We start from the raw sequence: 13,112 nt of genomic DNA on the forward strand, positions 1-13,112 counted from the left end.
CGAGTAACCATTCAATACTGTGGCTGGCTACCCAGCCAGTAATCCAAACATTCCACGCACCGGGTGCGTCTACAAACTATTCCTCGTCGGCGAGGGTACGGGGAAAAACTTAAATAAAACACAGTAAGAAGTGCGCGCGGGACGACCTTCGGTACACCTTGGCAAATACTGCTGATCAAAATCGGCGCGAAAATGCGCGCGCAACTCTCGATCTCTTCCTTCTTTTCTCTCTATTTCTCTCCCTCTCTCACTCCCTCTCGCTCTCTCTCTCTCTATCTCTCTCGTCGCTCTTCTTTTTCTCTACCGCCTGCGCCCTCCTCTGTCGGTTATCCTCGCGTCGGACCTCAACAAACAAACCAAGCATGAGTGTGTGCTCTACACGCACACGCTCGCAGCTTGACACGGCGCGTAGAGCCCGACGGCAGAACGCTGGCCTTACTACGATTCTCCGTCACAAATGTAACACTGTATTCAAAGAAATCTTTTATTTTTCTATTAATTCTTATCTTATGTATATCTCGGATACCTATCTTGCAGTTCGTTTAAAAAAAGTTTTTTTTTTAATGAGTTCACAGCATTTGGCTTAAGAGCGTAGATATATTTAAAAAATTTGTTTCTCATAACATCGAAATGATACATTCGACTTCAAAGGTAAATTCAAAATGTCTATAATACGGCAACACTATAGCGCCACGTCAAAGGCATGGCGTTAGAACATTCGCACGTCGCGGAGTGAGAAAATCAAAACAAGGCAAATTGAAACTGCCGAGCTCGTGCAAAGTGCAAACGTGAGAGCGCATCGTGGCACTGTACAGCTGTTCGTTACTTCTCCATTAGCGCTTAATTAAGCCTCAGGCACACTGAGCACGCGCGCACGCGCGCGCACACGAGCTCGCACGAAGTTGCAAAATACACGCGAGTGTCTCGAGAATTGAAGCGAAGAAAAATGCGGATTTTCGGCGTACGACGACGCTCCTAGAAACTGCACTCATTACGGCAAAGTCTGAGGGATTGAGAAGCGACCACACTAGACAGCAGCATCGGAGAGGTAGAAAGACGATATCCGTGCACTCGACAGATGCAGCAGTGCGCCCAGACATTCTTGTACGTTTCCGAATGCTGCAGCGTTGGATGAAATGCTCGAGTGTTAGAGGGAGTGCAATATGCTTGTCTTGGCGAATTCTGGCTTAGGGTCGCGGATATACATGCCATATGCTTCAGGATCATGCCGAAAGCTTGCGACAGACATCCGTAAACTATTTTCGTTTTTCACGTTTACTATTGCACAGATGTTATTATAACCTTTCGATTTGAAATTTTGGATAATTAGCTGACCAACTTACCCGTCGACTGTTGCCATCCTTGGGATTCAGGTCGGAAGCCACTGTGCCGAAGATCGTAGGCTGTAACGAGAAACAAAGAAAAACGTCAAAATATATTTTATTGTATATACCTTCGTCGCACATCTATTTTAATATTTGTCAACTTGATTTAAATTAATGGTACGCTGAGAGATGCAGTATTAAAAATTAAATTAGTAGACTCGCCATTATGAAAATAAAGCCAACTGCAAGAAAGTAGGTTGCAGACAGTTCGTACGAGGAAAAAGGGGCACGTTACTAAGGCGCAAATGTCCTCTTTGAAAAAACAACAAACGAAAAAGGGGAGAGAAAAATCTGTAGCTGTTAATTCCAATTGTCAGTGGCAAGTTGAGCTACTATGGCGTTAGGGTATTTATACGAGGCAGAGCTAACGAGTGTTGTAGCTATTTTTTTCTTTCTCACTCTTGTTCCATTTACAAAGAGAACTCCTTGGCAAAGAGGCCCCTTGTTGCCACGGAGCCTCCGCGGATTTCCGAGGGATCAAGCTCAGACAAGAAAACCATTATGCAATCTCGTACGCTACGGACCAGTGGCCCTTCTCTCAATGTTTCCTTGCTTGTGCTCTATAAGAGCCTCTCTCTCTCTCTCTCTCTCTCTCTCTCTCTCTCTCTCTTTCTCTCTCTCTCTCTCTGGCGGCTTTGGCCCACACCATCATTCTTCGTCGCTATTTTCGTCTTCGTCTCGGGAATGAGCTCTTTCTTCCGCGAACCGCTTCTCTATCTATCGCGTATGCCGGCAGTCGATGTTCAAGACCACGTTAAATGTATTGTTGTTTTTCGCCGTAACTGATATGTCTGGCAATATACAAATGAATCTTCAGTTCCGACAACTGAAAATGTTTTGTGGAGTGATCTATCAACTGCTATTGCTGTAATCAGATAAGCACTCAATAAATAAGACCAGTACTCAGACGAATAACCAGTCGGATAAGTGTCAATCCATCAAACGATGATTGATCGAAAGACCGTCGCATCGAGGCGGCTTGTCGTTTCACGAGCCTATAGCGCGCAGAATCTAAACACGCAACGTAACTAAATTACACTATATGGAGGAGAAGAGGATCAAAGTTTTCAAGTACCTTCGCGAGGCATGTATCCAAGGTTGTTTGGACCGCAGGTGTCGAGTGTGAGACAGATAGCTGAGCGTTCATCGTATAATAAAGTAGCGTACACGCATGGTTTGTCTCACTTTTAAACAAGCTCGCGCGCCTGAAGTACCCCGAGAGGATAGAGATACTCCGATGACGTGGCTGACCGTGTATGTGGTCTTTCTCGAAAACAGACCCAGGATAGCTCCGTGTGCTCGGTAATTGATTGTCACCAAGTTTCTCGACCGTTGTGCTTCGCTCTTGCCATTGTATCCGAACACCTCTTCATGCTGGCTTACCTCCTCGTCTTCGTTTTTATTTCTTTTATATTCTATCTGGAATTTCCTTTGTTGGCTTCCTATTATCAAGGCTACTTGTAGGGTTGAATCTGATGACTTGCCGAGTTGCGTTGTGGGTCATAGAAATGAGATAAAATTGGAAGTGTTTCTCTGGTTATGTAGACGTGAACGAATTAAAAGATATTTTCGGTAGTTAGCTAATTGATCTATAAGGACAGAAGTTGCAAAATTGGAACCTAAAATATAAACGAATAGAGCGCAGTAGAACACACACATAATTGTCAAAGCTTGCAAAGTAACTTAATTACTAATTAGTAAAAGCGAGTCTCTGTTTTTCGAGATTCCTCTAGCACCATTGAATTACAGCCTAGCAAATATTTTAATCCAATTAGGAATCTGAAAGAACAAAAATGCTGAATTTACATTACATAGATTTATAATGTGCTTAAAATGTCTAAGTTTAATGATGATGGTATCTCCATCGAATGGGTTCAATTTTAAACTAATCTGCTCGAAAGTTCGATTAAACTGACCATTTTCATGTTAATTTTGTTGATATATAAATTTATAAAGGCTCGCTGAACGTTAATTTCTCGCGAAAGCGCAATTTCTAAACTGCCGCAGCAAAGGCTGCTCCAAATAGGCAACTGATTGGCACTTTGCATGCGAGTTTGCACACGTGAAGTTTGCGGACGGAGAAGCCGTTATTTGGGAGCGTCGGGTGGGGATAGGAGCGGCGCTGATTTAATGAGAGTCGAGCGGGTGGTGGCCGGCCTTCGAAAGTGTGGGTCAGCCAAAATTTGCAAGTGCTGGCGTGAAATTCTGCGTGGCGGCGGCCGATCGCAGAGGCAGCGGTGACAATGAGCCGAGCGAGCACGATTACCCAATTCAAGCGATTATACGCTGGCTGAACGCGTTCCAAAAATTAAAGGATTCAATAGAATTTGTTACGGATAACGCGATTGACGTGCAGCGCGAACCGCGCGATCCAAGCTAAAAAGAATTATGGTGGCGACACGATAATGCCATCCGCTAAAGCGAATTCAACTCGCGACGATGTAACCTACCGAGTCTTGCTTTCTACACGCATAACCCAATAAAAGCTCGATCACACTTGCACGCGTTACGGTGTCAAAGAAAGAAAGACTATTTTAAACAAACCAAGTTACTCCGCGAGGAAAAGGCCATCTGTTCGCTCGTTCTCGTTGTTTCTCATCATCGTGGCCTAAGCGCAAGCGCAAATGATGTATTCAGCGACTGGCAGTAGGTTTAGTCTATCGTTCGAACTCGAGAAAGAAAGGTCGCAATTCAGCGAAAAGCTAATAAACGCCGGTATAATGAAGGTAGAAATAACCTCAAGTTTTAGCATGAGATGCGACTAAGAAAAGCATATCCCACACTGTATATAGAGCGGATCGTCGGTTTCAAGATTCGCTAGTAGATGCGATATATAATTTAGGGATAAGCAAATCCCTATCGAGTTACTGGTAGCGGTCTGATTTAATTGGGCGCTAATTGCACGGTGCGCGCATGGCTCACGGTTCTCTGTACAACGTAACGAGAGGGAGAGAGAGAGAGAGCAGGGCTCGTCGCAGAACAATTAGGGAGGATTGTTGTTGCTGTTGCCGTTGCTGCAGCGCTGCATTGTGAGGTAATTACATTTTAAACTCATGCCGAAACAATATAATTATTTTGACGAACGCGCGCGAAATTTCAGCGGAAAATCAAATTGTCGATTAGCAGATGCGATTCTTGGCAGCAGGCTTGCCAAGCGCAAGAAGCGAATTTTTTAAATGGATCAAAAAATTAATTGGCAGTAGACTACCGCCAAGGCTCGACAGAGAACAAATGTAATTACTTTCAAGAAAGAAAGGTCGATCCGAAGTCTCGGCATAATAAGACCATCATCAGGTCGTTACCGTGATGATTCGCCAAAAACGAAGTGCAGAAACGCAGCGCGCCTTTACTGCAGATGGATTCAGTGAGACGCTGCTTCCGGGATGATGAAGAAGTTGGAAAGCGCGCGAATGAGGCAAGCTCGAAAGTTCTTGTGCTCTAGGAATTAAGTTCATCCGAGTTAAAGTGGAGCTATCCTTTTCTTTCGAGCACTAAGAGTTCTTCCCTCTAAGCTTCGAGGAGTGACAGAAAGTTATATAACATTCTGCACAAAGGCATTGAACGAAATTCAATACTATTTTAGATAATCATACACATTTTTTATGTTCTGCTTATAGCGTTGTTAAAATCACATTTGATTTCGTAGAATTTAAAAAGAAGCTTTCTTTTCTACCTCAAATGTTAGTTGCTGTAAACAGTGTTAAAATTACAAATAATTTAACTGGTCGATATTTATTTATTTAACCAAATTGAAACTAACAGATAGTTAAGACTTTGTTTTATTCATAATACTATATAATAGTAATTGCGCAAAAATTTGTTAATGTTGCAGCTCGATCATTAGTATTTTTTTAACCACATTGTCTACACTTGTATTCATAACGTTGGTGTAGCCAACCATTCCTAAAATACACCTCTACGCTTACCTTACATCGCTGGCCCTACGTATTATCGTAATCCACGCCTTCGATCGATCGTGTACGCGGCCTATGAGAACCGTCTCTTTAAAGGGCAACGATGAAAAACAAGTGCTGTCAAAAACGCCGTATCAAGCAGCCTTAGCTTCGATGAAAAAGAAAAGCTGTTTAAAAATATTATTAAAACGCGTATAACGTATAACCGCGTTTGGTGGTTACAAATAATAGCGACGAAAGTTATCCAATAAATGTAACGGCGGCGTTGCGCGCGCCTTTGCTAGCAACGACATGCCGCGACGCGTGTGCAATAATTTAAAACAACATTGTTATGTCGCTGCGAGCTGGAGCGAATTTTCTTTTATCATGCTTCCACGATACCTTTCTCCGTCATATAAAACCGTTGAGTTATTGCTCGTCTCTCGCTCGCGCGGATCAACCAGCCTAAAAATGAAGCGCAGCATTTTCTGCGAGAAGCACAACAGTAGCTAATAATCGTGGCTGCCGAGTGCATACGAGAAAACGGGAAAAGAGAGAGAGAGAGGAGAGAGAGAGAGAAAGAGAGTAATGAGAGTTAGAAGCGAGCTTGCAGAAGCCCCATTCATTTTCATTTTCATTTTTCCGCGAGGTTGAGCTAACACGATGGCATCCTGCAAATTCCCCGAGCGCGGGGGCCTCCGCGATGCTCCTGGCATACTCTGGATTCTTAAGATTTTTCGCGAAATCGCTGAGTGCTGCTGCTTGCAAGAAAAGACGAGCGAGCGAGGCTTCCTTGTAGTCTTTGGTAAACTTGCTCCCCCGTGAATTTGACAGAAGACCAATGTTTACATATGACACTCGCAGTATACTGCACGCAAGCTTCTTATCTCTCGTTACAATTGCTTATTGTGTTGCAAATATTCGATTGAATCGTCGACATAGAGAATTAGCCTTTCCATTTATTATTCCTTCACTGCGTGTGATAAAGGCATTTCCGTGCATTGCGAGAGATGCACTTTTGCAAAACTTACCCAAATGATGTTCCCAATCAGAGCAGCTAAAAAGGCAATTATCAGTCCGTAAATTGTAGGAAGCGTTTCTTTGTCTTCGAACAACATCGTGTTTGCAATTATACGCAATTCAATTCATTTACACAAACAGCAGCTCGTTTATTAAGCTTCATACACCAACGAACTAATTGCACAATTAAAGTCAAAGCCATTCAGTTAGTGATAGAAAATGTATGATCAGTTTATTCGGATGATCTTCGAATAATTTCCCACGCAAACATCATTTTTTATACTCGAACGATGTTGCCGCTAAGCAGCTTGCGTACCACTCTATCCGGCCTAACCGCGACTAATTACGCGTTGTACGTTCGGCAAATGTACATGCGTGTTTACTGGTCGGTCGCGCAGTTGCACTGGCCGGCATTCGCTTGCTTTCCACGCCGCGTGTATTTGCGTTTCTCTCTCTCTCTCTCTCTCTCTCTCTCTCTCTCTCTTTCGGTCTATCGCCTATTTTTGAAGCAAGGCCAGCGAAGGTTCAAGATTCAACCTTCCATTGCTCTGTGTATGATCTCTATTTCTAGGCGGGCCGCGTGAACTTTCGGACGTTTCGACTAATTTTTCTTTCTGCTTAAATAGCTGCAGATATATATTGCACTTTAGCGTTTATCAAATTTCAATACACTCGCCTAGAGAACGTTAACCAAAGCGATGCAAACGTAATTATGTTTCTGACAGTTATATGGAACGCGCAACTATGCAAGCTTGAAGTTGAGCAGTAAGCTTAGTTACAAATTCCTAATCCCAGTTGCTTCCTTATTGATCATCTTCAACTGTATTACAAACTTAATGCTACAGTTCACGCGCATCATCAAACTTACAAGATACCTTGTCGCGGTGCAAGTTACAAAGTAAACTAGACTCTCGCTGATTCCAGTCCAATCAGTGTACACCACATGCATCTCTCACAATCGGATTTGAACTTGCAGAAGCTGTACGCCCAGTTAAAACAATATATGTGTATATAGTAAATTGATGGTATCTTGACCCTTTGATCTTGATGCAAATTAGAGGGAACGCGCGCAGGCAATCAAACGCAAATAATTGAATCATAACGTCCACGCGACTAGTAGCCCTGCAGCCGCGTGGATGCGGTTCGCCAATCTCGCAGCTAATACTATAATAGGATCGTATTAATGCCGCCTCCTTCCCTCTCTCTCTAGGAGTAATCATCTGCCGGTATCGATTGTTAATAACGTTGTATACCACTTGTTACCGAGTGGTTTCACTGAGTTGCGCACCGAAAACTGAGATCTCATTTGCCGTGCCAGTTGTCAATAGTTGGTTATTACGATTATTGTCTGAGAAATACTTAATTGGATAGGTAAATTGGAATAACAAGAGTGGTAAATTGCACAAGTTTCCTTGGTAGTTCATTCTAAAAATAGTGAGAGTCTGGAAATAGATGTCCAAAAAAGTTTCTACCTCAGCGAGAATTGACGTGAATTCTCGCAAAGTTCCCTTTCCACTTCCATTATAATTGAAAAATATGAATGGAAACGACCTTTTCTATTCATTCCTTTTACGGTACAATTCGCCAGTTTTCTGTAAGTCAATATAAAGAGTTGCACGCAGAACGAGTCCTCGACATTTCCAAAGGATAGCTCGCCAATGGATATAGCCTACGTGTATGCCAGAATCGCTCTAGTAAAAATACAGGATTTTCCTTTTTCGCGGAGTGGCCTGAATGTTTGATCAAAAGAATGTAAACGTGACGTGAACCGCTTGCTATTCTCTCAATTATTTGACGATTTCCTTTGCTGCGCTTCGTACGAAAGTCGAGCTGCACAATGAAGAACACTTTTGCGTCCGTAAGCTTTTCATGCGTAATTCGTGGGCGTGGATTGAAGCTCGCGTCGCATGCATTTAATATAAGAGAGACTGCGCGAAGCCGATTATAAATAGCTTTCACGAGGCTCGCGGGCAGAACTAAGTTAACGGAATGATTGAAACATTAGAGGCGCAAGTGGCCTTCCAATTTCGCGCGGCGGCGAATGTTCGAATGTTGCACGGGAGCAGCGAGCGAGCCAGAAAGCTCGCGAAGGACTCGTGGAGTGGGATTTGCGGGCTCCGTCAGTGCCAGAGAGAAAGCTATCTGCACCGCTGTGGCAAACATAATCAAACTAACGGAAGTGATTGCCGCGGAACTTTCTTCCGCGAGTTTACTGATTGCCGCAGTTTCGTTTGGGCGGGATGCCGTGTATTTTAAAGAAGCGGAATACTCGCAGCGCACTGCTTGCGATTAACAACTATTCCACTTCATGAATAATCAGTCTGCGCGTGTACGTATGCGCGCGCCAAACTCTGTGCATGCAATCTCCAATTTCAGTTGCGCGTCTGCTGGCAAGTGGTGTACGCGCGAATTCCGAAGTGATTGTTCATTTTGTCGGAAAAATTACCGCTTGAAAATTGCTTGAAAATTAGTGGATGAATCGGTGGTAAGAAGCAATTTGGCGATTGGCGATTGGCGATTGGCGATACAGATATGCCAAAATGGCCAAGTGAAAGAGAATAGAGGGAATTTCGGCTAGTGATGGATATCCAGTTTGCGTTTGCCACGTTGCCAAATTGAATTGGAATTATCGATCAGTTAACCAGCAAACTTTCCTTGATTCCTGCATTATGTATCTTGATTGAAATGCGCGAATGCACGCTTCATTGGCCCTCTGAATACAAAATAAACTTTCACAATTGCGGCAGTTGGCTCTGCCAATATTGATATACGACAAACATGTTACATTCAACGCTGTCGCGCTAGTGAATATTCTTGACAAACGGACGATTATAAAATGTTTCGAAACAAAAAAACGCTTTTTACTCTGAATCACAGCAAATGTACATCGAAAACGAGGCTAATGTCACTGTGATTTCCGATAATCTAATTTGGATATCTATGTAAAATAACGTCGAATAGCCTTGCCTCAACGTCACGTTCTTTTCCCTGGGACATCCGTCACTCTGAATAATGAATTCCACTCTCGTATTTCACGACTAATTCTCGCGATGTGCCCATCAACAGAGATTATCGCAGAAATTTTGTTTGCATCTTGTTGTAAAGAATATTATGTAGAAACACCCACGCGCACTATGACACTTCGTATATTTTGAAATTGCTATTTGACTCATCAATCTGTCTGGCACTCTATGCCACGTCAGTCGACACGGCGCTCACGTGAGCGGTCATTGTTCCTTCCGCATCGCATTCTAATCGACCCAATAAGAGAAACTGTAATATTCAAACTGTGTCGCTTTCGTCTAAAAATAACATATCCGAACAAGGATCGAGAAAAGCAAATGTATCGAATTATTACTACGGACGGTTCATGAAATAAAAAAAAAGAATATCCCTCCGCCCGCAAAGTGCGATGATTTGGTCATCGTAGCAACATAAAAAAGAAAGGAAAAGGGGAAAATAGTGCAGAAAGCGATCAAAGAGTAAAGAACGTGGACTGAGGTCATCTCGCCAACGGGAGTAAAGTAACGATCACGTACACGCTACAGCATGTGACTTTGACGACGATGACTTACGGCTTTTCCGGTATCTCGCATAGTTGTAAAAATGGAGAGTCGAGCAGCAGCCCGATCACGTCTCATCTGTCAGTATAGTGTGCCGAACGTAAGTAAGAAGCCAGTCAGCTTCTTCTCCCTTCATTTTAGCTTTGAGTCGTAGATGACGTACCGCGGCGCATTACGCCCCCGTACACCGCGTGGCAGTGCTGCGAAATCGAATACAATCGTGACAGTTGAGCGGTGTCGCTGAGAGACGCGACAGAAATCTTGTCGCCCGCAAACTTTTGACGCCCCGATTATGCGCGGAGGAAAACTGGCATCTCGATGCCGATCAAGAATGGCTATACGTGAATTGATGAGCCTCGAAGAATGGAAAAAGCTTAGCTTATCGATTCGCTAAGTTCAGTCCTTCGATCATCAATAATGAACAATGACTTTTCTTGGAACTATAAAATTGTTAGGTTCATTTCATTCGTATTCGCTGGGCAGTAAAAGAAGAAAGAAAAAAGTCAGCGCATGCTCGTATTTTAATGGACGGAAAAGGAGGCGCCCTCGCGAAGGAAATAAATTGTCGCCAATAAAGGATACAAAGTCCTTGGACTAAAGAAATAAAAGTAAGCGAAATGGGGAGGAGAGGAGTTGACATAGAGTAGTAGAAAAAAGAGAAGGAAAAAGTTCCGTTCGCCTCCTAGCTCATTTCGAGGCGCATCGTCGTTGGCGAAAGTGCCTTTAAAAGGAACGAGATAGAACGAGTGGCAGACAATAAAGGCCGTTTAACGGGACTTGATCAACGAGATTTACTGCGGCACAGCCAGTGGGTGATAAAGCTCGACTCCGTTCAAACCTCTCACGAAGAATAGTTGTCGCTGAGAGACCAAACGATAGGTATAGCAAGTATTTTGCAGGGGTGAAAACATTTACCGTACGGGCTATTTCACAATGAGAGATCGATAACTACGATATGACGTTTACCCTCTGCAACTCAAAATTCTAAAGAGGACGAAACTTTCGAAAGCTCCAGGCGGGTTACCGAGCGTCGGTATGGCAGGTAGTGAATGTTGGTAATATCATGAATGTAGAGTTTTTTGTCGTACCGACCGACGGCCCTCTCAGTGACCCGCGTTGATCCGGTTAGGATACAAGGTTGAATGCAGCTTTTGTAGAAAACTGCAGACCTTGAGAGGTAAAAGATACGGATAACTGAACCATATGAAATACCTTGGAATCAACTTTTCGCAACATTGCTGTATCGATTACATCGAGCTTCGTTCCTTATTCTTACAGTTTATGAGGTGAATTTAGCATTTTAATTATTTCTTTGCAATATATTCATACAATACCTGGATGGGATATAAGTACTTGTTATTTCGAAAGGTTCCAGATTATTAAATTATTCATTGCTGATGGAAAGCTGATATTCAAAGAGCGTGGAAGAAGATGTTTTAGCAGGAGGATATGATGATAGCTAGGGCCATGCGCAACAATCGAGCGGATGTATTTTCATACCAAACACCAGGATTGTTAATCTATACTTATTTATTAGAGTATGACTTCTTCGATCTGCGCAGGTGTAATCTGGTGCAGTTGGAGTGAAACCCCACTCTAATTAGGGTGTGAACGCGGCGGCATAGTCGCAATTAGAGAGCAGAGTTTTCACTCTAAAAACTTGGTGGAGGGGCAACCAGCCGTAAAATTACGGAAGATAAGCTCGCGCCGCCGGTAGTGGTGAATCTTTTGCTGCGCACACGAAAGAAGAAGAACAAGTGGAAGGAAAAAAAATTTGCACGCACATCTACGCAGGGGGAGAAAAGAAAGAAGTGGGCTCGGACTCGTACGGGGATTCCGCGTATTACTCATGAGAATCTCTCTTGGCGAGCGAGAGTGCGCGCGAGAAGATGCCCATAAGAGATGTGTCGTCTGCCTGCTTTAGCTTTGCTTGCTCGCTTGCTCTTGCCGAGCACGAACTCGCTCGGGACCTAACAATTTTTACCAGGGGGGAAAGACAGAAAGAGAGAGAGAAAGAGAGAGAGAGAGAGAGCGCGCGAAAGAGCTGCCGTATATGGCTGGTAGAAAGGGGGAGCGCTTTTGTTTTTCTCTGCTCTATCGAATCCGGGAAAAACTTTTTTCTCTTTCTCGCCGAGTGTAATGCGGAAGAATACGCGACAGAAAATGTCCGTTTTCTTCTCTTTTGGAAAGTCGAATGAATTTATTTTGTGAGACGTTTGAATTGAATATGCAAATTCGAACGAACGCGACGGGCTCAAGGTTTCGCGTTTCTTTGTTTTCTTCATGATGTGCATTCTCAATTGTCGCACTCGCGACGTGGATGGATCGATCGACTATCTTACATCTCTGCGCACCGCGACTGCGTTCTCCTTTCTAGAAAATCATTGCGATAGCTGACGTTAATTCGCATTTAATTGACTTTTATGTTATTATCACAGCTTTCAATTGCCTCTGTAGCGTGCAGTTCATAACTATAGCGTCAGAGAGTTATGCGTTACTGTCAGAAATATATTGCCAGTACCAGCTAAGGTTGCACTTATATTGAGCAATAGATAATTGCTGTACGACGATCGATCTGTTATCGTTTGCGCCAAAGAAACGACACTTCGACTATCGTATTTTTTCATAAAATTATCGACTCGTATAAAGAAAATGTCTTTACAAATTAAATTTATCTGTAGAATCACAAGGTTAGGCCATAATAATACCTTCCTTATTTGTTCGAAGCCATTTGAATGCGAGGAACACTGTTATAATAACGATTGCTTATTATATTTTATCGGCTAATCGTCATTCTCGATTTTCTCAGCGCTCTTCTTTGTTTTAACGACTCATACGAATGAGATACATGAATTATTCACGATATATTATTACTTAGCTATACGCGATTGTAATAGAACACATAAGAAAGTTTTGTTAAAACGTGATCATACAAAAACTAATCGTATCAATGATTCCATCACAATGTAATGGGCCAAGGTAATGCGACACGTGCATAAGTTTTTGCATGAAACGTCAACAGTATAGTAATGGCAAATGAGTACAGTTCGCACTTTAATTCAAAGAATGATATGCTTTGAACCGTTCGGCATTCACATTTTATGAAAATGCATTACGAAATAAATATTTCAAAAATTACTAAACGGCGTCGAATGGAAAAGAAATGTATTGATCAACACCAAAAATGTAGCCTTGAACTTTACTATCGTGTAAAGCTTTCGGGGTTTCTTTCAACACGGATAGAAACTTTC

The 13,112-nt window shown here is 42.9% G+C and overlaps 1 protein-coding gene across 1 annotated transcript in view; it reads right to left on the reverse strand.

Moving 5' to 3' along the window:
* Nucleotides 1–13,112, reverse strand: part of LOC131671574 (uncharacterized) — a 159,929-nt gene that overhangs the window by 110,775 nt on the left and 36,042 nt on the right. The window contains exon 3 of the mRNA XM_058948082.1: nt 1,344–1,403. Within this exon, the coding sequence (XP_058804065.1) occupies nt 1,344–1,403 (60 nt within the window). The remainder of the gene's footprint in view (nt 1–1,343; nt 1,404–13,112) is intronic.

Source organism: Phymastichus coffea, unplaced genomic scaffold, assembly GCF_024137745.1.
Source record: "Phymastichus coffea isolate CEN01 unplaced genomic scaffold, Cenicafe_Pcof_1.1 PCOF00129, whole genome shotgun sequence".
NCBI lineage: Eukaryota > Metazoa > Arthropoda > Insecta > Hymenoptera > Eulophidae > Phymastichus > Phymastichus coffea.